Genomic DNA, 24,703 nt, shown 5'->3' on the forward strand with positions numbered 1-24,703 from the left:
TTCCTACATAATATGCAGAATGACCTTTTTGGTTATTTCAACATATTAGGGGATTTCTTTATACTAACATATCTGACTCTTATCATTCCACTCCTTACTTTTTCTTCTTGGTTTACCTTTATGTACATATGATGTGGAGGGTGTAGTAGTGGCACGTTATTTGTACCAAAACAAAAAACAAGGACGCGACGCTCAAATACCTCTTGAATTTTTTTAAATCTTAACGGTCAAGAAAATGAACACATCCATAGCTATATATATGTTATACATTAAAGTATACACTTCTGGGTATACATATTAAGCTAATAATAATAAAACAAAGATGAAAAGGATCTTCTGCTCTTTTATTAAGATAAATATTAATGATAATAATTTATTTTTATGAATATTAAGTCCTTCGCTGTATTATAAAAAATAAGGAGGTAAAAAAAAAAAGAAGTTACTTCCATGATGATATCGATCTTTTTTATACGTATACTCATATAAAAATACAACTCATCCTTGAGAATGTTCTTATTTTTTCCTTTTACTCTTTTTCTCATTCACATTCAAAGTCTTTCGTTTACCAAGACGATCATGAGCATCTTCTTCCTGATCCTCCTCTACCTTTGCAGAAGGATCTACAGAAAATCCTTTAATGACTGGATGTACCAATTTCAGAATCAACTTTTCATGCTGAACATTGGAAGAGTCAAGTGACAATTGAACTGTTAGTTTTTGAAAGAGTGTGAGCGTAACACCAGAGGAGGACTGGGAAGGGATCGACTCATCAAAATGGAAATCCATTCCATTTCGAGGGAGATAGAGCGTGCCCTCTAGTCCATATTTAGGGATAAGGACTTGTATTGCATTTTGTCTAATAAAGAGGGTGTAACCCGTTTCGTCACGTACACGGTTGCGGAAGAATACATGTGTATGAAGATTAACTGAGGCTCGGCTTGCATATTGAGCCATGCGATGACGGTAATTGATGTTGTTAGCAATGTTTTGAGTTGATTTTTTATCCAATAATTCCTGGAGGAAAAATCAATAGTTTTGAATATGTACAAATACGTACATTATATTGGAATATATTTACGAAGAAGGACGTATGTATGAAATAAATACATGCAAATGTATTTACAGTAACAAAGAGAAAATGAAATTGAATACATATATAGAAAATTACCGTTAAGACGTGAGTTTAAGCTTAGAAACTATTCAATTCAATTCCTTTTTGCTATTAGTAAGGCAACCCTCAATACATACATTATGCAGCACAGTTAATAAGTATTAAATCTGCACAATGCAAGATAATGAGTGTATCTCATTAAGGTGAATAAAAAAAAATAAAAATAAAAAAGCATACCTGATATGTGGCATCCGCTCCAATATACGCCGCAAGGAGCCTATGAACGATAATATCCGCATATCTTCGAATGGGAGAAGTAAAATGCGTATAAATAGGAACAGCAAGTCCATAATGCTCAAAAAGAGCCTCTTCAATGGTCCCAGATGCGAAATATACGGCTTGCATCATGCAACGCGTTCCAATCATGCGAAGCATAGTGTTAAAGTAAGGATTCTTTGAATCCATAGCGGCATTCAGGGAGTCAGCCACCTCTTTATTTGAACCCACATTGATCTCAAATCCACATTGTTTCCCTGCTTTAACAAGAGAATCAAAGTTGGAGGGAGGTGGAGCTGGATGTCGACGAAGCATGGCACACTCGGGAAAGTTTTCAAAGATGTGACTAGCAGCAGCAATATTTGCAGCCAACATGAACTCTTCAACCATTGAATTGGTTTCGTAGACAGCTTTAGTCTGAAATAGATGTATGCATACAATAATAAATAAGGATGACTTAAAATCGAACAAGTTATATGTATATGGCCAAGTGTGTACTTATATATGTAATTTCATTATCACCTTCATCATGAGAAGTTATTGAGAAACCCAGTCTGTGTATTTGCGTACCTAACTATTTATTTACTCTTTTTCTAAATATCAAAAATTGAATGTAGAAACTCCTTTTCGGTTACACAATTCTTGGTTGTTATTTAAAAATATAGTCATGTTTCTCTTTTACTGAAATATTTCTGACCTCTCTTTATTGGTTGTTTATTGATAGCTACATACTTATAGGTGGGCTACTCATGGTTAGAATGACAAATATGGAACAAGGACATTTTGAAGAGAGAAAAAACTGGTAAGACATGATTCCCCCCCCTTTTTTTTTCATTGGAAAAAAGATTCATTATCGTAGTATTCTATCAAAAGATAAACTATGTTTATATATATATCCATAGGTATATAATAAAACCATGTTCTATTTACTCAATCAAGGTTGATTAATTCCATCTTACGAAATATAACCATATAGATTTTGTTGTTACATTTCCACGACTTTAATTAACCATCCCAATTTCCTTTAAAAATAGATCGCTATTCCTATAAGAAATTGAAGAATTGCTATGCCGCTAACAGTATGAGTAACCTTAGTTGTTTTATGTCATATATATTGTAAATAGAAATTTTAGAAATATTCTCCCAATCAAACGTCGCTTTTAGGGAAAAAATGGATGCCTACTTTCAATAAAAAATCACATTGGCTCCATATCCCGAATTGATTTCTAGCGTTACTCAAATACATACATTCCGAGATTTTACCTCAAGAAAATTCTCACTCAACTTCCTCATTATTGTTTATTATTAATATATATATATATATATAGAAAGGACAAAAATAAGAAATAAACAAGTGTCTGACCTGAACATCAATCGGATCTGCCGTCTCACTATCCATGGTGAAGCGAACTTCAGATGATGCCAAAATAAGTGCTCCGTCATCCATTCTCCTCTTTTTTAGTATTTTAGCAAGTTTTAAAAGACGTCTCAAACTTTGGGCTAGTTCTTCATTATTGGAAGGATCATCAATGGTGATTTGTGCCTGCTCGTAGGTCATGGCCTTCTTTGAACAAATAATGGATTTATGAAACTTGGTGGATTTGAACACTGCTGTCTCTGGATCCACTTCCCAAATGCAAGAGAAAGCAAATCGATCCACACCTCCTCGAAGGGAGCAGAGGTTAGAAGAAAGAAGCTCAGGAACCATGTCTATTCTCCTATCCGTCAAATACACGGTCGTAGAACGCAGTGCGGCCTCTTTGTCAATGGCTGTTCCAGGTCGAATAAAGTGTGATACATCAGCAATGTGAACTCCAACCTGTAATAATTAATTTTGGTATTTACATGTATATATATATATATATATACATGTACTTGATTTCAGTATATATATATTTTTTTTTTTCAAACAATGATATCATTTACACATAATGAAATGCTGCTCTTCCATAGTTTAACATTCATTATAACGTATTTCTTTTTTAAAATTTATAATATATATTAAAACTTTGCCTTAAAGCAAGGTTTGAGCCATAAAGATATACACATAGTATTCCCAAAAAAATAGCTTGGAGATTTTCTCCAAGCCAAATAGATCATAAAAAGTTGTATGTAAATGAGGGTAAACATATGTTAAAATTTGTTAGGCTCCAAAGGGAAATAAAGTTCAATTAAGGGACGGGATGAAGAGACTATAGAAAAAGGGCAAAATAAACTTTAGTATTTTTTTGAAGACCAACTGTGCAGGTCTTCACTTTCTATTGAGCACTCATAATTACTCTAATGAAGCTTACTCATCAAAAACTGCCTTGTTTTACTTTGTATATACATACATGAGATAATGGAGGGATTTAGACCACACATAAGATCGTTTCATATTATTTAAAGATAATGAAGCCATTATACTATTGCCAAAATGAAAGAAGTAGTTCTACCTATAAAAGTAGACTACCTTCAGTGGATAATGACGATAAATTAACCTCAATGTCTTGGGGTTTTCTCCGCATCGTAGAAAAAGAAATTAAAGGGTTGTATACATGAAAACACATCCTTTTTAAAAAATAAATAAGCACATGTTTCAGCATTTAAAATATCTGCATAGAACTTATAAACTGAGAAGGATTGTAGTAAATTAACTGCCTTATAATAAAAGTAAGTAAATATTCTAGGTCATTGATGTACTTACACATTGTTGGGATTAAAAGATTGAACTTGCATAAATAAAAAAAACAGATAATAATTATCCTTAAAATTAAAAATCCTTCATGTGTACATCTTCTGATAGGATCACTAATGAATATCTAATAATACTAAGTATTAATATAATATACGCACCTCAAAGTTTCCATTAGGCAGAGTCCGACAATGTAGAGCATCATCAATATCCGTACATCCAGGAGGATCCACGGAGCAGATAACATAGTCTCTCAAGTCCACACGCTCCTGTTCATCTTTGGGTGATATTTTCCAAGGTAATGTTGGAAGACAAGCCTCAACAGCTTGAGAAAATGAGCTGTGAGGAATGTCATGCTCTAGGAGGAGTACTTCATTCTCCGTGGATTTGTCTCCGATGGGTCCAAGAGCTCGAACAAAGTGACCAAGAGGATAGCGAGAAGTTCGAGGCCAGGAGTCAATGGCTACAATTATTTTTTGTTTTTTGAGGATTTGTGCTTGACGTGTTTCAATACGTATTTTGGGGATCTTTGTAAGTAAAAAGAAAGCAAAATATTATATATCTATATTATACATATTATTTACTTATATGTAGTATCAAATCTCTATTAGAAATCTTTTACAACTCCACGACCATAAACCAGTTATTTAAATTTAAAAAAAAAAAAAAAAAACATGCGTGTGCATTATGTATGTGTGTCAGTAATAGCTGAGTCAAAATAGAATAACTTTTAATAGGACATACCTCAATTAAAATATTTTTTAGGATCTAGCCAAAAGGATACATACATATACTGCGGAGTTACTATTGTGTTGAATAAAATAATAAACTCCTTTTTTCATTTTATTTCAAGTATTCATTTAAATGATTATTGTTATTTCTTTAAAAGTCAATGAAGAAAAGGAGGTTTTCCATTAAGAGGGTAGAAAAGTACGTAGAAAAAACGCACTTTGGAATCAAATTAGAAGGCCAAACAATGAGTATCGTGATATTTAAATTAATACAAACATGTACAATGCTCATAGAACATAGTTATATGTACACACATATGAATGTATCCTTAGTGTACGTCTGTATTAGAATGAAAATCTCATTTTATTACCCCCCTGGCTTATGAATGTATATATACAGGAATCAGATCAGCCAACCAAAATGAAATAATAACAAAGTCATGACGATGTACCTACCTTCTTTTCAGCTGCAATAAATAGATGTTTAGTGGCTGAAGCCATGATGGACGGCTGGAGAATCCCACAGTATTGTCTCCACTTCCGACGAATAATGCCAACAACTCTTCCACTGGGTCTTAAATCCTCCTCTTTCCTCTCCTTAGGAACTCCTTTCTTTAAAAGGTCCAAGTTTTCTTTCTCTTCCTCATTCTGATCATCGGCTCCTTCATCTTCAAGGATCACTTCAGAGGGTGCGCTCCATTGAGACTTTTCAAATAATTGAACAGCAACAGAGTCACCATCTACTGAGCGGTTAATTTCACTGAGTCCTAAATAAAAAAAATAGGATAATTCCATGTTAGGACTGAGTAAATGATGGAAATGAATTACCCTGGATCAAAATGGGTTTGTCCATTGAATCAACGTTGACGGTTCCTTCCAAATAATTGGTGGAGCTAAGATAAAAAGTGCCTTGATGTAAGCGTCCTTCTTTGATACCACGATTAACGTCTTTGAATGATAAATGTTCAGGGAATATGCATCTTCCGTGAGTCAAATGAGGGTTCTCCGAGTTATCATCTGGAAGTAGTGAGGAAAAGGATAATTTCTTTTTGAAGGACAAGACACGACATAATGAACCAATATCTCATTATATTCGAATGAAATAATGGAAAGGATAGTTTTAGAGGGTACTCATAGGGTATATTACGGCACGACTTTTTCATCATTAATATAATCATCTCCTACATACATCCTCCTCATGGAGGAAGAAGTATCCAAACTATCTATGTTCACATAAAAATTAGAAAACATCGTAAATACTAGTTGTTCGTGGAGAAAAAAATTTACATCCCAGGCATTCATGGATCGTGACATTAAGTTAAGATTATATTATTTGTTTGTGTTTGCTGCTTGGTTGGTTTGTTTGAGACAACAATTTACTTTTTTTATTTTCTTTTGATATTTTAATATGTCCTTAAGCCAAATAAATGATTGATGGACAATTTATTTGATTTATTTTCTAATGTATATATATATATATAATGTGTGCATCTAGTGTTCTAGAAAGAGGAGCATCCATCTTTCAATTAATGAAACAACGCACTCACGTGAGAAACAGAGACACCACGTTAATAGTATGGTTTCCATATTGTTAAATAAATAAAATAAAGAAAAGAATGTGGAAGTATCTGTCAGTCACTCACCTTTTCTCCTCAGCTTATCCATCATGGATGGATCGTTGATAGCTTCAGCATAGGCCTTGAGAGAAGAAACTCGATAGTTTTTCCCAGCGGCACGAGCTCTATTCTCTACATCATCAGATAAGAGAAGGATCTCCAATCCTTTGTGGGCTCGAAGGTGTTCACTGTACCATTCGCATGCACGCCGAATGGATCTGTCATTATGATCATTGGGGGATTCTCCTGGATTTCTCGCTACATAGACGTCCATGTGATGTACATTAACAAAGGAGTAAAAATGTTTAGAAGGATCGTCAATGAGATCTTTGAGCCGTTTATAGAGGGGAGAGGAGCGGTGACGAACCTCTTCCAGAACTGTTAAAAAAATAGCTAGGACGATGAGATAAATATAAGAATGCTAAATAATCACCTGTTTGTAGAACAATTACATTCGACAAGGACTCAAGCACGTCAATTTGCTCCAAAACAATATTTGTATCAATAAGGAGATAATGTTTATTGGGAAACATTCTTCCAATCTTTTTCCTAGGTTCACAAGACAAGAGATTCATTTGTGAAAAGGGATCCACAGCTTTTTTGAGCCGTGGTCCCATTTCATCAATGTCCATGCCATAGTCATCTTCTTCTTCCTCCTCAATATTAGGGTCAGTGGATTCGTGACAGTCCGTGCATAGGGGAAAACCGCACTTAATATCATCTCTAAGATAATGTTCGCGGACAATTTTCATTATACGACCCCTTCGGGTCTTTCTGTAAAATACTTTTTGACGAAGCATTCTGTAAAGAGTTATATTAATTAATATCATGAAAAATATGCAAGTTCAATACCTAACATATCTAAGAATTCCTCATTATAGTCATATATATTAATATTTTTTGTACGTGTGGCTTTTTGTACTAATTTCTAACAATGATTTTGCCTTCATCGTGTAGTACTGTAGTAAGTACTACTACAGTACTACCACGTCTATTACTTTAAGACGAAGAAGAGAGTGAAAGTTTTTGACCTACCCTCTTCTTTCTATACATTATATTTTTATTAATAATAGTTATACCCGTTCAGGGTCATAGTCATATTATTATTAACAAGGAATGCCAAGATTTTTATTATTCTTGGACTCAAAGTTACATCGTTTTAAACAATTGTATGGAGCATAAATTAGTATCTATGTGTTAGCTCTTTTTAAGTACATACATAATATTTATTGAGGCTTCTCATTTCCCGGGAAATTGTTTATGAGAGGGATCCCGAGAAACAAATTTTTATATAATTAATACTGTTAATTTTATATATTTTATGAAAAAAGTATAAATATTAAGCAACTCCTGGGCAGTGTATTGTCGATCGTTATTTAGGATTGGAGACTTTAGTCCCGTCCAGTTCAGTCTCGGTCCTACATATCAGTTCTAAAACTTATTAAGTTCGGTTTTTGATGACGTCACTGAACTTTATTTCTTTTTTTTTAATCAGTTCTAGTACTGATAGTCCGAATGACTGGACTGAATAAATAAGGACAGACACAATACTAGTCCTGGGACAGTGTCGGGTAATTTTGCCTTAAGGATATTTCGCCTTAAAATATAAATAAAAGAGGTTTACACACCGTTATTGTTTATTTTTAGTTGAAATTGATGTTCCTTTTGAATTTTTAAATCAAAATATCTTATGTGTATTTCTATAAAACACGTTTAATGGTTGTTTTCTGTTGGACTAATAATAGAATTGTTTGTCAATCCTTAAGTATTGTCTAAATAAATTATGTTTAATGATAATTAATAAATACTAGAGTAGTGATTAGTACTTCTTCCGTTCGAATCGTTGTCCTATTTTTATTTTTCATATTATACTAATTTATAGTGAAATTTCGATAGTATATATATATATATATATACTATACATAATGAAATTTTGGGCATAATTTTATTAATATTTAAGGCGAAATATAATTGAGGAAAAATTGATTGAAGGCCAAATGTCCTGAGGGAAACATAAATAATGCCTCCTGGCACATGTAAAAAAAAATATATTAGCCCCAGACAAATCCTATACATACATCATCAATGATGATGTTCTTCATTTTTTTCATTGGCAGTAATACTGCAAAGGTTGTTAGAGCCCACTTTTTTGATAACTTTAACCTTATCCGGCCCGGGAAAAGAAAAAAATAAATAAATAGGAAGTGATGAACAAGTTAACATTTGGTGGATGGGATATAATTAAATGAAACTTATATTATGAAACAATTAAGAGCTGGATTTTCCACATGAGTAAAACCACGAGAAATCCCGGGAAAATGGGATCCTGAGAGAGAAGTCCGCCGTAGTAGATACTATGTGAACAAGAAACGGAAGATGAAAAATGACTTGCATCTACGTATAAATACATATACCTATATTTGTACAAATCCCCACACTAGTTAATTTATAATTAGGATTTAAAGGCCCTACTTCTTGATAATAATAAGCTTATTTATGTCTTCAACAACTTGATTTTATATTACTTAGATTATTATGTATGTACGAAAGATTTGCAAGTACAAAATCATACTCTCCTATAATTAGACGTTGAAGGATCATAATTCAGATATTTTTTGCACTATAAGGGTGGAAATATAAGTTGGCGTGATATTTTTGGGATTCGATCCAAAAATGATGGACCAACCCAAAATAGTTGCATATATATTAAGGAATGGCTCCGTGAACAAGATCGACCCTCTTTAAAGTACAGGGTACGACCTCTATTTAACAACCAACCCGCTTTTTAAAAAATGTATGTTCTCCTAAACTAACGATCCAATTTTAATAAAAACCAATGGTAAATGAAAGATGAATAAAAAAAATTATTGTTATTCAATATCATTGCATTTGGCGTCAATAACGGCCTCGACATGACCTCAGACACAAGAGCAGGTATGGATGAAAGAATCCTTTGGCATATTCCGAAATTCCTCTCAGATCCTGGACATCAGCTTGGAATAGAATCTGTTTGTGGGTCGGTCAACTGCACCCACCACAAAGAAGACCATGGGGCAGAGGTCCGATGTGCTTGGAGGCCAAACACTGGGTCAAACAATGTAAAAAAAAAAAAAAAAAAGAAGACACGTGTCGAATGGAGCAGAGTCTTGGTGTCACCTTTAGTTCCTTTGTATAGAGTATGATACCGATTCTCGATCGAGATTAGTCCAGAAAAAATAATAATCGAGAAAAATAAATCTAAATACGTGTATGTACATCAAAAAAGTATACCTACTAAATACTGAAGAAGAAAGTTTGAACGCAATACATATATATTATGTATATACCATAAATAATATCGATAAATTAAAGTTCAAGGACTTAGCGGAGGTAGTAAGTAATCGAGATAGACGAGGTAGATCAATTCATATTTAAGACTAAATATGATTTTTTTAAAAACGTTGCGATATCAAATAAAATATACTATTTTATAATGTATATTTATAGTGTTGTGTTCAAGTTATAATTAATGTTGTGTCGGTCTCTATTTAAGACCGAAACCCGCAGTCTAGTCCAGTCCTGGAGGACAGTGAAGGACCTGGGAGCTGTCTCTTAGGTTAGAAGGTCACGTCAGCTATTGCAGGGGAGGTAAGGAGGATAGAAAAAAGACGAAGCTACTAAGCTGGCTAAAGAAGGATCGATCAAAAATACGTTCTTCTCTGACAAGAAGACATGGAACATTGACCAGGCGAGGAACACTAGGAATAACAGGTACCTCGCTTACCACTTTAAAGAGGTCCCTACCATTCACTCGAAAAAACATTCATGATGTTTGATTGGTGTGCTCCGACGGGAAGAAGACAAAGTCTCACTAATTCGGAAAAAAAACTCGGGTTTTTGCGACTTATCACCACAATGTGGAGTCCCTGAAGGCTACGGTGGACAAGAAGTGGGAGGACATGAGCGAAGAATTTGTGAGGAAGACGTTATTGGCCTTTCACCCCAGGATCGAGGCCACACTGGCGGCCAAGGGAGGCATTTTTGAGAAATGATATCCCAATAAACCAGTAAAAATTTCAATTCTCTGCCTCATTTTTTTTCGAAAATCTGGGCGAAATTGTACACGGGAATAAACTACTGCATGATACGCTGCCGCACACTGTAGACATCAGACAAAAAATTTTTTTTCAATGAATTAATAAGATATATATTCAACCATTAAGTCCATTTGACTACCTCCAAAAGGCAATCAATTACTCATCAAATAAAGTTGGTAATTACGGGCTAGAAAAATACATTGTGTTCATATTTTGTTCGCGGCCCGTAGTTTTGAAACCCTCATCTACAAAAGCATATTAAAAAAATTAACAAAGGAAAAAAACTAGACGCTAATTAGACAAAAGAAAAAATCCCGCCAAAAATATGAAAACGAAATTTATAAGAAATAACTCAATAAAAATGTAAAAATAACTGGACAGGATATCAATCATTACTAGAATATTTTGAGTGATGATAATTCAAGTTTTCCATTAATAGTTCGGGAGGATTCGAATAATTGTCAAAAATTGTGGATGTTAGTAAAGTGGATTTTTTTTTTTCGAATTAGAGTCCTATACCATACTTTTAGATCAATAGAAATGAAAGGAAATGATGTAACTTAATGGTTAGATCAATATATTTCATAACACTTTTACAAATACTTTTCTTAAAATATATGTAATTGGGTGAAATAAAATTACTTTAATCCGTTATGAATGTAATAAAATCTAGAAAAATAGCATTAACGCTAGAGATATATTTTTTCCCTTCATCTTAATTAATATTTATTTAAAAATATACAAAACAATAATGTAAATTAAATTCGTAATGATCTAATACAGAGTTGCACTACCATACTTTTAGATAAATAGAAATAATGTTTATTAAAAAAATATTATTAAAGGTTCCTAAAAAAATATTATTTAAGGTTCCTAAAAAATAGTGTATAATTAAGATTAGTCGTTATTTCTTTTCTTTTTTTATTTATGTTTTCTTTTCTTTATTATAAGCATAGTGTGATTGATAATTCATTAATTCAACTATTACATATAATAATTACCTACCGTCTAGAGTAAGTCTATAGTATTTATTATAATCCAAGCATGCCCAAACATGTTCTACTTTATAGACCACAGTTTCGAAACTATAGATCTAATAATACCTAATTTAAGGTGTTTGTCCAACTCAATATTATTAAGCGTCACTAATGAATAACCAAAACAGACATAATTCCCCCTTTTCTAATCAAAACATACACTAATTGTTTAATATATTGGCTTAAAACTATTAAATTATACTTCATATTTTTTATTTATCAACAGAATAAAAATATATCTTTGGGTCACTTCTTCCACCCGGGCATGTCCTTTTTAACATTCTGTCTGTATACCCAGCGACTTTTATCAATATATAAATTCATGAAATGTACGGTTAAAATAAAAACAAATAGTGCTTGCTAAAAATTGAATTAGATAGAAAATTCCAAAATACATTTTTGAAAAAATCAACAAAATCTTTTGGAAAAAACAAATAGTAATAATTAATGCTTAATTCATAAATATATTGAATTATATATATAACAAAGCTCATCAATTGGTACTCGAATTTTATCAAGTAAACGAAAAAATATATACAAAACTCGGGTCGTATACCTAAAAGAGGAATATTTACTCGTAACTCCTCTAAACTTGGGATTCCGCCCCAACAGCTCAATGTTGTCAATTTTCACAAAAACACTTACATCAAATCACTCAATCTTAATCCAGCTCGGATTAAGCAGATATAGAATGTTGATGTATTTAACGGGAATCTTATTATTACTTAATAAAAATGGTCTTTTAAATTAATTTCTTCTCTTTAAGAATGAAAATGTAAAAAATCAAATATGCATACACATAATAATAAGCATCAGTGCCACTAAAAATATTTTGATAATAACTCGACTATAGTAAAATATTTACTATGTAAACTTTTTAATTAAGCTTATGACCACGATTTAAATAAGTTATGCTAAGTTTTAAATTAGGAAAAAAAAAGGAAAGGTTTTCAATAATTCCTTTGAAAATATGATTTTTTGACTATACTATGGTAGCAAAATTAAGCTTGCAGCACATTACTACAAAAATATAAATGCCCTCCTAAAATTGACATTGTTAGGAGCAAGTGTTCGCTTTTTGGGCCATAAATATCCACCCTAATGTATCTACATAATAATTCTTTCTACCAAAATATGTACAAAGTACCTCTTTAGAAAAGTTAATACTCAATTAACTTGTCAAAATAGACTCATTGAAATCGAGGACAACAATGACCGTTTTACATGCCATTTGATTCTCTTAATAGGGTAAGCTGGAGTGTATAATTCATTTGTGTATTCATTGTAGCAATACAAAATGAATGAGAGTGAAAATTTGAAGAAATCATCTCTCTCTAGTACAACATATTTTCTACATACAATACATAGTATAGACATGTAAATAACGAAAGGAATTTTCAAAGCAACTTCAATTTGAAGCACATAAATGGGCATACAGATTATATTATTATTATTATTATCAGTATGATTTTCATTTGTTACATACGAGATCAGTTCTCAGGGAACGGTAGGGATTTTATTATTTTCTTATAATATACACACATACATTTGTTCAAGGATACTCCTCCTACACGGGTAGGGGCTGCTGCATGCTCCTTCTCATCGTACAAAGTATGAATTCCCTTCTGAGAGGGACCTCATCCTATTTTCCATTTCTTTCTTTCCCGTTTGTGTGTAAATACATCTTTACATTAAAGCCAATGTTTTGTTTTTCTACTTCAAGTATGCATATATAAGCATAAACACACACTTGAAGAAAACAAAACACCACTTATTTGTTTTGATTGTCTTGTATACCATAAATATATATATATATATATATTTGAAGGACAACATCCCCCCCTTTCGTGGCTCTCTCTTCTATTAAAAATAAGGCTGACCCACAATAGAGGAGGAAGAGTTACTATTACAGTTTGGTGAACCCTTACTGTCACGAAAGGATACTCAATAGGGTTGACATAAGGGGGGGGGGCTGGGGACCACATTTTATTCTCTCATAAGCTTGCCAGGTTTTCAATGAGGCACTTTTACGTCTTCTTCGCTGTGTGTCTTGGTGCTCCATCCTGCTGCCAGACATAGTGCCCGGGTGGTTAGTTGGTCTTTAGCTAGGGCTTCACCTGTGTCCTTATAACCAAGAGATACTCCTCAGTCCCCATCCTGGTCCAACCACCATCCTCTCCATAAAACCCGTCGTCTTTTTCTTGTTAGTGACCCATAGGAAATCGTCCAGCATTTGACCTGAAAACATACCGGGCCACAATCCTAAAGTGGACTCCCACAATCTTAGTAATGATTTGGAATTACAGTTTGACACGTTTATGATCGATAATCCTCTGTTGATTGGCCTTTTCCATCTGTCCCCTCGACAAAACAGCAAGAGCCAACTTGTAAAAAAAAAAAATCCGACCCGTTGTCTACCTGATTCTAAAATGACAATTGATAAATCCTAAGGTTGTCATTCTACAGCTGAGCAAAATAAATTGACAGTTAGGGTTCACCGCTCTATACATTGATCAGTGGTTTTCAACCGGAGTTCCTTAGAGTCATTGTGCTCCGCCAGAGATTACATAAATAATAAATACATTAGGTAGAATATTTCTTTCTGATATTAACCAAAATCAAGATGTCATCTCGTATTAATTGAGGAAGAGCTTCGAGTATGTTTATCAAAAATACAACAAAGAATTGAAGAACTGTGCAAGGAAAAACTTTAATCTCTCTCAAGTCTACCATTAACCGACTAATGATAATAAGTTATGTTTTTGAACTTTAGTAGGTTTTTTTTTTTTTTTTTTTTAAACTTTTACAGTTATATCAAATAACTGTGGAGTAAGGGTGGAGGGGATCACACAATATTAAAAAAGGTGTAGGGATCCACAGCGATAAAAAGCTTTGGAACCACTGATGTAGATTTACTTATATCAAGCAAGATATAATTCAACGCAAATGTTGCACAACTGACGGAACAGTCACATTTCTCAATTCCTTAACAGAACATGGAAATTAAATTAAAAGTGTTATTAGACGCTTATATAAGTATACCACAAAACAAAGTACATATTAAGCACAGTTATGTTTGAAAATAGGCCACACCACTTGTTCTACAACACATCTTCTTTTATAACTACTCACATCAACAGTACATAATATATTTGAAAACAAAACAAAAAACACAGGAAGTAATTTACGTGGTTGGTTAATTAATATAGAGAGTAAAGAAAAATACCAAAGTCATAGCTAACCCATCTGTAGATACTTAAATATGCACATTGTAGGTACACACCACAAGAATGCAGGGTTCTGCATACATACATAAATACCTATAATCAATGTACATACATTAGAATGGACTTCAAATGGAATAGAATTCAACTTTCCCTTAGATACTTGTATAAAAAAGAAAATTACACTAAATTAGACAATGGTAACAAAAACTAACTAATTAACGAGATGACTTAAAAATTCACGGATTGAGAATCAATTAATCGGTATTAAAATTAATTATTGTCTTTCCCAAGTCACAAAAAGATGAAAGACCCTCATGTGAATTAGCCCAAAGGGATATTTTTATAATGAAGAAAATGTTTTATATTATATTATAAATATATGTCTACAATTATGGGTAAAACAATAAAAGGGAAGGATGAAGAGAGAACTACGATGTCCTTGTAAGAGAGACCATAATTAGGTATTGTAGAAGATGAGGAGGGGGGTGTTTAATTCAAAATGGGCATTCCTAAGTTTATTATATGTAATACCAAATAGAAAATTAGTCTTTTGAATCCCGAATCTCTAACTCACAATAAAAAAGGACAAAAAAAAAGAAAGTAGTATGGATATATGGAGTGTGAAATGCAGTTATCCTCGCGAAATTGAAAAATAATAATTTTACCAATGATGATAACCTTGAGAAATACATAAGGAACTTTTAATAATGAATGCCTCTCATACATACATACAAACACAGTCAACATATATTTGTCAACTGTGAAAAAATGTTTCCTCAAGGTAGAAACAAGTGACTAATATTTGAATACATTCTAAAGAATGAACACATTAACTAAAAAAACAAACATTTTTTTGCAAGCACACAATGAAAGATATTTATTATAAGTCAATCAACAAACTATGAGAAGAAAGCAATAGGGATAACTACTAAGGTCCCATATCGTTACTACAATGATTTCCATCCTTGAATTTCTCGCATTTCATTGTTACATAATGTAAGATTCCTTTATGTAATTCATTACATAAACAGTTAAATACAAATTGAAGATTTTTTTGATATAAAGTTTTTGACGATTTAATGTGTGCCAGGTCAAAAAATGACCCCTATAACTAGAATTATAGCTAAAATTACCTGACGGTATGTTAAAAAAAAAAAAAAAAATTGACCAGCCTAATAATTTGAAGAAGCTTGGGAGGAGAACACCTTAGCTGTCATGACGAGACATTGTATTACCTACAATCAGCAGCTATGAGGGGAAAGACATAAACACAAATCCCACTTTGAATCTAGAATGGATTTAGGAAGGAATTAATCCAATGTACATCCTCAATTCTACTCCCAGTCCAACAAGTACCTGCCACTTATAACTCCCCAGCCAATCATCATTGTGTTACTCTTCAATCTCTATTACCTAATGAACTTAATACTTAAATGTTCCCTCCTCTAGAATTAAACAAATATGATAATGGCTTTGGAAATTAAGAAAATTTGGTCTGGCACTCGTCTAAGGTGATATTTTTTTACAACTATACATATAACAAATCATCAAATGAATACTTAATTCATAACTTCACCCTTCAATGTAGAAAAACTTAAGGTCTTTCATAACTTAAAATTTAAAATGTATTTCTCCTTCTTGAATATCAAATAAATCACTGAAGTATTTACTATTTCATCCGGAATCTTGCCCAAGGACAATTTTCTGAAGATTAAGAAATCCTAGTAGGTACACCTCTCTAATAATCATCTCATTTAAAACAGCACTTTGTATTCTACGTAGTCAATGATCACCACCATGTTAGTTATCTTGTTATTATGATTCTCAATATTATTGTGATAACAACCCCCCCCCCACCCAAATCCTCGAAAATACCTGTAGTATTATAATAGATCTTACAATTTATGTACAGCCTCCCCTCCTCCTCAAAAACCCTCAAAGAAAGAAATGAGGGTGTTATCTTCAAAATATCCTTTAAAAAAATATACAATACTTTTTTTTTTGTTTAAAAAATTAATTCATAAATAGGAATACACAATATAGTTTTAAATGCGATCCCCTCATTTGGAGGGGCAAAAAAATTTGAAATAAATATTCTTTTAATTTTTATTTTGAAGGTAATCCTTGAATAATGAGTGTCAAATGTGAAGAAGATCATAAAATGCCTTGACAATACTAATAATATGTATGTAGGTGTATTGAGTTCAGCTATACATTCATCTAAAGAATGATAACTCGTGGATTTGAGTTATGGCTTTGTGGCTCTCTTGTAGGGCTGTGGAGTTGTTACATAATATCCGATACATATATATGACTCCGACATCAGTATTTTGAATGTCACCAACTCGAACTACAACACCATTTTTTAATAATACATTTATAGCCTATATAAGTACTATAAATATAGATATAGGTAGTTATCACTTATTAGTTATATGCATTAAAAATTGTTCTAGGTATAAAGACAATATTTGGAATATAAATATTTAACAAGATGAACAACAAATGAAATGGATCCAGAGCTATCAATTGCTAATACATTTATAAGCTTCTAAACATATTTTATGCATTTGTAACCGAGGAACAACAATAAAAAACTTCTCATTACAACGTTACATTCTACACTGATGGGATTGACCATTCACATGGCTAAGTAATAAACTAGCATGGCTGGGGGCTATGCTCTACACTACATAATAATTTAGACTCTAGAGATGTTCGGGAATGGTGATTGTATAGACTATAGAGCACGCTTGAAATTTGTAAAGTAAACTTATAACTTAATTCCAAGTTTCCAAGTTTTATAGATTAATAATACTTAATACCTATAATTCATAACCATTAAGAAAAAAACTTTACGATCTATCGACATAAGCCTTAGATTATAAATAAGTTTGATTTACAAAAATTACAATAATTTTTGTAGCCGGAGTCGAAGTCGGTACAATTTTTCCGACTCCTGACTCCAACACCGCAGCCCTGCTCCTTTGCATTTAAAAAAAAGTAGCAAAGGAATGATAAATCAGAAAGGAAGAAAGAGGATGAGTAAAAAGATTAGTGGACCTTAGCTTACATGGAGATTTGACCTTAACAAATAACTATATACATGTTTAGGTCATCATATGTAAGTCACATGGTCAATAAGTATGTTTTATAAATTCATTTTGTCTTTGGTGATTGGTTCTGTCATATTTGAAAACTCGCAGTAGTACCTGGCATTGTTTGGAGTTATTAGGTGTCGTCAAACAGACAAATTATGTCTAAAAAAATATAGAAGACAGCTCCCAAAGAAATTATCAGTGTTGTTTATCGTTTTTCATGACCACACTCACACGTAGTTACTCAATACTTAGATGTTATCTCCTCAACAATGAAATAATACTAATAATAGCTGAGAAAAAAATAATAATATGAAAAGATGTTGCAAGGAGTACTTTAGTCTCTAGAGCACTACCTGGATGAGCTTTAGCTACATGTTAGGAAATGCCTGCGAGATTTCATTAATATGAAAACTTTGTTATTTCATAGATCAAAAAGACGTATACACAGTGTGCGGAAACGAATCATGTAGTAGTATTTAAACTTGTTTAGAGCTCGTATCCCTTATTTTAAACTATTTTGAGTTATATGACCTTATTCTATAACCCAATTAAAACCTTTAAAAAAAAAAACCAAACATTCGTATTACGATCGAAAGCAATGATGATGGAGGTTCAAAGAAAAAGGATATCCAACTTGCTCGAAGCCCATGTCAATGTGGCAGAAATTGCCAAGATCGTCATCTGCTAGGATAGGCTCGTCTTCAAGGTGAAGACACTGACAAAGGGTGCACTGAAACTTGCTCGGAGTTCCGGTAGCGGTGGTCTAAACAAAATTCGGTCTACAGCCTTTATGGACTCGGTGAAGGAGAAGAGAGACAGGAGCACGATGAAGTGCATGAGAAAGATGGCCAATTTTTGAAATTAAAAAAAAAATTATATTTAGAATTTTATTTGCAAAAAAATAATTTTCTGTAAAGAGCTTTGAATTTTTTTGGAAAAAATTTAATATTTGAAAAAAAAAATTTCTAAAATTTTTAATTTAAAAAAAAATTATGAATTAGGATATACATAAAAGACCAATAGCAAAAATAAAGATAAACAGTACTCTTGTTATCCATGCATACGCCTACAATATTTCATCAATAGGACTATATTATTATTTCTGATATTAAAAATATTTATATGATTTACATCAGGGAGCACTATAAACAGTGCACGTTGTTACACGGTAGATACTATATGCTCACGCCTGCAATAGTTCATTAATATACCACATTGTTATTTATTGGATCAAAATATCTTTATGATATACATTAGGAAGTACAATGACTGCACACCCCGTGACTGTTTTTCATACAGACAGACAGATAAACTTTACTTTATTAATTTATAGATTAATTATGCCCAATTAATCACCCAAAATTTTTTGAATGATAAAACTTTACTTAAAACAATCCCCAGAAAAATTCATTGTCCTTTTCGTCTTTTCTAGGCCCATATACACAGTAACATATTGATATACACAAATGCATCTTTTAATGCATGTTTAATCATTGAAAAACAGAAAGATGGGCTAGGAATCAATCCAAAAACTCACAAATTATTTATATGGCAGGTAAATGATTTGTAAGCAGTTTCATATCTACGCTAAAGTTAAGTATTTTAAATATAATGTGTATTTGAAGCAGTATGTAAAAATGCCCACATTTTTAAGCATGCGAGGATTAATGTGCTAATATAATCAAATTATAATATTGCTTGTATTGACATTTTTGTAAGTAAAAAAAGAGCGCAACGAAAAGGAAGGAGAAAGACATCATTTACTGAATGAAATCCCTTGTTAATCTCAGCTGCCAATTAAACATGATTTTGGGAGGAAAATATGAATTCCTCCTAAAGAGGATATTCTACTACATTGAAAATAGTACTAGTTGAGAAAAAATCTAATAATTCTATTTAAATTCATATACACTAATTATTAAAGGAATTTAGAGCAAAGATAGGCGAGAATGCTTACTGCAGAGGGAGAAGTTTACACCACGACGACCTATTAAATAATGAACAAAAAAGAAGAAAGAGCAAACGCAACAACCGTTTTTCTTTTTCAATTTCTAAACTTGTTTTTTCCTTACCAAAAAAGTCAGCTCTAACTATTTCATACTCGCATGCTTAAAAATGCTCGTATTTTCACAAAGAATTTATAACATTAGAATTGTTAACATAAGTCGATTTTTTCAAATTAACTATGTAATTAAGTTTCTACCAAAAGTTATGTATTGTTCTAAACTTAACAAAAAACAACAACTCAACTTTCAATAGAACTTCTACAAGTTAAGTAATATGTAAATAAGTGAAAAGTACGACAACTAGCCCGCTCATCCCTATCTTTCATGATAAATATAATGCAAACATTGAATATTTTACTCAATGTATATTATTTGTATAATTATTGAATATTTTAATTTGAAGAAACAACAAGTAATTAATAAGTATTTTGTGGCAAATTATAAAGTTCAGATGACCACCGTTATCTTTAGTCCTAAATACGATAATTAATGCGTAGTTTAATTGATTAAAATAAAATGACAACATAATTTATAGTTGGGTATTAAAATGACTAATGATGTGGTGGTTAAATAAAGTGTAGTAAGACGTAAAAATTCTAAAAAACTGATCAATCTGCGTGTTACAAAGTTACAACTTGTACACAACATATAGGAATAATAAATCCTATTTCACCCGAGAAATGAATCAAGGTTGGCAAATTTATGCATAAAGTGAAAAGAGGGTTTGTCCTTGGGCATTTAGTACCTATACAATATTATATTGTATAGTATACATAATTGAGTTGGGAGCAGAGATAAGCACAACCCCTCAAAATAAATAAGTCCTAATACCACAATTTATTCACTATTTTAATACTTCAATTTAAGAATAATAATAAAATAACGATAGAAGAAGTATTTTTCAAAAAAAGAAAAAAAAATCAATTAGGTAATTATCCCATACAAGGTAAAGAAGGTATAAAAAATATATGTAGCTACATATTAAATCCAACAACCTTCAATAACATGAGGCTTAATTTGAAGCAAATAGAATTATAAACGCATAAAAATGTGCCTATCTTATCACAAGAACATATGGGAATGGAATCTAAGCAGTTTTCTCCAAAAATATCAACAGTCTCGTAAATTAAATTAATCATAACACAAATCATCTGAATGTAAATCCTTCAAATCTGTATATCAAATTATGTACTACACAATTACATATTCTCTTGGAAATCAGAGCAGTAACCTAGTTATAGTCTCCTTTGAACAATTTAAATTATTTATCAGATAGAAGATAAATCCAAACCTAATCTACAAGAATGACAGATTTTTATCCAGATAATATCTACCTCGTTGGTATATCTATAAATAATCAACAAACGACTGCATACATGGCTTTAACGACGACGACAACATGAAGCTGTTGAATAAAAGGAAGTGGATAATGGCAGAAGCAGCTATAACAACAAAAACATAATAATGACACTTAATAAGCAATTTTTTCTTAAGTAACAATAAATATAGGTTGTTGCGATAAAATAACGAAGAAGTAAATAGGATTACATTGAAAACGAAGAAGAGAAAAGGATTATGAGTTATATTCTGAAAGAACTTCATGGATTAGAAGATTAATCAACCTCATCTTCTTATTCACCGACTATCTTGCTTGTAAAGATGAGTGAGTCCCCCTCCAATTTATGTACATAATACATCCTTATATAAATGAAAATGCCTCTTTCAAAGGCATTCAATTTCATGTATTGTGTATGTAAAGAAGTGCGAAAAAGCACTCAACAACTCCGATAAAGATGACTCAAATAGATACTTATTTATTACCCATAGAAATACGTACAATACATTAAAGATACGCGATATTATACTTTGTAAAGTATAAAGATGTGTGTAAACAAGGGAGATATGACTCATTTATTTATATCAACGATTTCTAATTATTAAAAGGCCACCTTATTACCAAATACTGATATCCTCCATTTTCTCATTTATTACTGTTACTCTTTGAAATATGTATGTATGTGAGAGGAAAACTCAGTTAAAATCCTCCATGAATCATTTCAATGATATTGCCTTAAAGATAAAAAAAAAAAAAAAATTTCTATTAGGAAAAGGGGACTTATTAGTCTTACCAAGGTTTTGACGTGACATTTTAGGCAGGACAGACAATAGCGTAAATGGGTACCTACATTTCCATAGCTATCTTATTTAATATCATGTACGCCTAATAATAATAAAAAAGATTTGTAAAGATTCGATTAACAGTTCTAAAATATCATTCTATTCTTATTTCTTTACTTTTAACGATTTGTTTCCCCCCTCAGATATACCAAAAGTTCAACACGGGAAATACACAATAATATTTACTATTCTTTTTAAACATTCCACATATGGAATGTTTAAAAGGGAAGGAAAGCCCCTAAATTTTTTAAGCAGGTACATACATACATGTATAGGAGAGTTTGTCCCCCATTTCTGATAGGGAGAATAAATTTTTTTTGGTAAAGTTTGAGGCCTTTCAGGCCATTTTGGGGTGGTATATGCCATATTAGTTTGGGTCAAAATTGACCATGTTTAGGCATTTTGTACTTATTTTCACGAAGTAAATCAGGTATTCCTGAATTTGAAAATTTCAACAATTTTTTATATTCACTCTTCTAATCTGTTATATAAAATATAGAAGATTCTCATTTTTAAACCAACATCACGTGATATTCTATCCTCCAAAACCGTAACCTTTAATGAATAGTACCACATGTCTCGCTCCCACTTTTTACACACATTCTCTCGATTCCCAGTCCTACTTATCACATCGTTGTCTTTATTATATCACGCAACATTTCCTCAAAAAAAAAAAAAAAAAAAAACAGAAAAAAGGCCCAAGCTCATCTAGTAGTTAGCCAAATAAGTCAATCATACCAACCGCTGGTTATATCTTATATACTCACAGGCTATCTCTGTCATATTATTTCTTCACCATTTTTAAAATAAATTACATATTATTAAAAATCTACATAGTATTTTATTTGATACTGTTTTATAATCTTGCTCAGTAACATTTGATTAAAAGAGTAGTTAGGAGTAGTTATTATATTATTTCTAAATAGAAATACCAAAAATTTCTTTATAGAAATAATAAAATGGTCAATATACATTAAAACCATTATTTATGTTCAAATAATAGATAGTGGGCAGGACTTTAAAATAAAACTGTTTGTTCAGTTGTTTCTTCCATAACTTTTGTATAATAGTCGTTCAAAAAATATCTCTCAAGTGACAAACAGAATCAAAAATTCACACACAGGGGTAGAACCTCAAACCATGTTCTATGTTTTTTGAAACGTAGCAAAAAAAGGAAGAATAATTTAAAATCCTTTTCTAAATTATTATATATAAGATTTATGTCCCATATTTTACCTAATATTTCATCATTTGACCTCAGTAAATAAAAAGTTTACTCTTGGCACTAGCTAAATTAAAGAATGTCTCTTTTCCTAATCTTAGTCAGTGAAATAGATATAACATCATATATTAATAAAAATTATTTAACAAAGTTATAACAAATTGTTCAGAATTATCTACTTACATTTTGAGAAGGTTAATTTGAAACATTATATAGTTTCTTAAGCTATACATAGTATAGCTTGTAATTGGCGGTACCTTTATTTATGTTAATTTTCTCAATGATCATGATTTCATTAATGTATATATACATTTGTCGTGTACAAATTACGATGTTGAGCAAGTTACAACTAGTTTTATAAGTAAATTGTACAAGAAACAATTTCTGCGTCTTAAAACGACATATTTAATTACAACATCAGTCATTTTGTTTGTAACATTAAAAGTTGATTTTATCCGGATAATTTATATCAATGTTACTCTCATGCAAATCCGTTTATTAATTAAAAAGTACTCTTAAATAGATTTGACTATCATTGTATATTTAATACTTGACTCCTCCCCATTTTTGCTTTATAATCAATTATAATATAATAAAATAACACAATTGTTGTATGATGAAAGAGTGAATCGAATAATAGATCTCCAATTAGAGTATTAATTTAATTAAAAAATAAATATATATTATTGATTTCACCCCTTCAACTGGGAATTTTTCAATCACTGAATGAAAAAAGTTATCCCAATTGGTCAAGTTTAACAGATAACTATGAAATTCATAGTTCGGTCAAACTACTTTACATAAATTCAATTATAATCCCATAGTCTAATTCCATTTAAATTTAAATTATCTAACTAATCATCTAATGACAAAGTGTTTTATTTTTTTAAATGTAGTGTTCAGGAGTAAAAAAAAAAGAAGATAAATTGGAGTTGTTTAAAATTATGGGCTCTGTCGACAAATTCTATTATCTTTCGGAAGACAAAATTCCCTAATTTAAGCCACTTCTTTTCTTAGGATTAACTCAATTGACTTCAGGTTTTTACTTTTAGGCAATAGTTCTATCAAATAAACGTTATGACAAGAAATAAAAATGATTGAACTGCGAGAATTTGAGTAAATAAATTAATTGCTTACCTTGAAATGTCCACCAAAAGTAACTCGGAATGGATTTTAGTCAAGTTTTATAAACAAACTTTACTAACTGGTAACTACAAATGATTTGAATTCAGAATTAAAGTATTAAAATTTAATCGCTGAAAAACTTAAAAAGTAACACACCATGCCGTGTTTATTTTGATTTAGGATTGTTTAATGTTTATTTCTTTTAGAGCTTCTGTTGCGCCCTCTATTGAATTTTTACAGACTGTTTTCCTATAAATCTATTTTTCATTAAAGTCAAACAAAATGTGTTCAAAAAATAGTCTACATTATATAAAAATTCATAG

At 31.5% G+C, this 24,703-nt stretch overlaps 1 protein-coding gene across 1 annotated transcript; it reads right to left on the reverse strand.

Annotated features, from left to right (window-relative positions):
• Positions 1 to 323: 323 nt before the first annotated feature.
• Dis3 (exosome complex exonuclease RRP44-like protein Dis3) lies at positions 324 to 24,623 on the reverse strand. Its single transcript, XM_040708710.2, has 9 exons — positions 24,393 to 24,623; positions 6,842 to 7,209; positions 6,436 to 6,786; positions 5,621 to 5,809; positions 5,249 to 5,559; positions 4,223 to 4,588; positions 2,751 to 3,206; positions 1,349 to 1,804; positions 324 to 1,014 (listed from the first exon to the last, which is right to left on the reverse strand). Exons 2-9 carry the CDS (start codon positions 7,206 to 7,208, stop codon positions 514 to 516), a joined length of 2,997 nt encoding a protein of 998 aa, XP_040564644.1. The 5' UTR covers position 7,209; positions 24,393 to 24,623; the 3' UTR covers positions 324 to 513.
• Positions 24,624 to 24,703: the final 80 nt, after the last annotated feature.

The sequence above is a fragment of the Lepeophtheirus salmonis genome, chromosome 3, assembly GCF_016086655.4.
Source record: "Lepeophtheirus salmonis chromosome 3, UVic_Lsal_1.4, whole genome shotgun sequence".
NCBI lineage: Eukaryota > Metazoa > Arthropoda > Copepoda > Siphonostomatoida > Caligidae > Lepeophtheirus > Lepeophtheirus salmonis.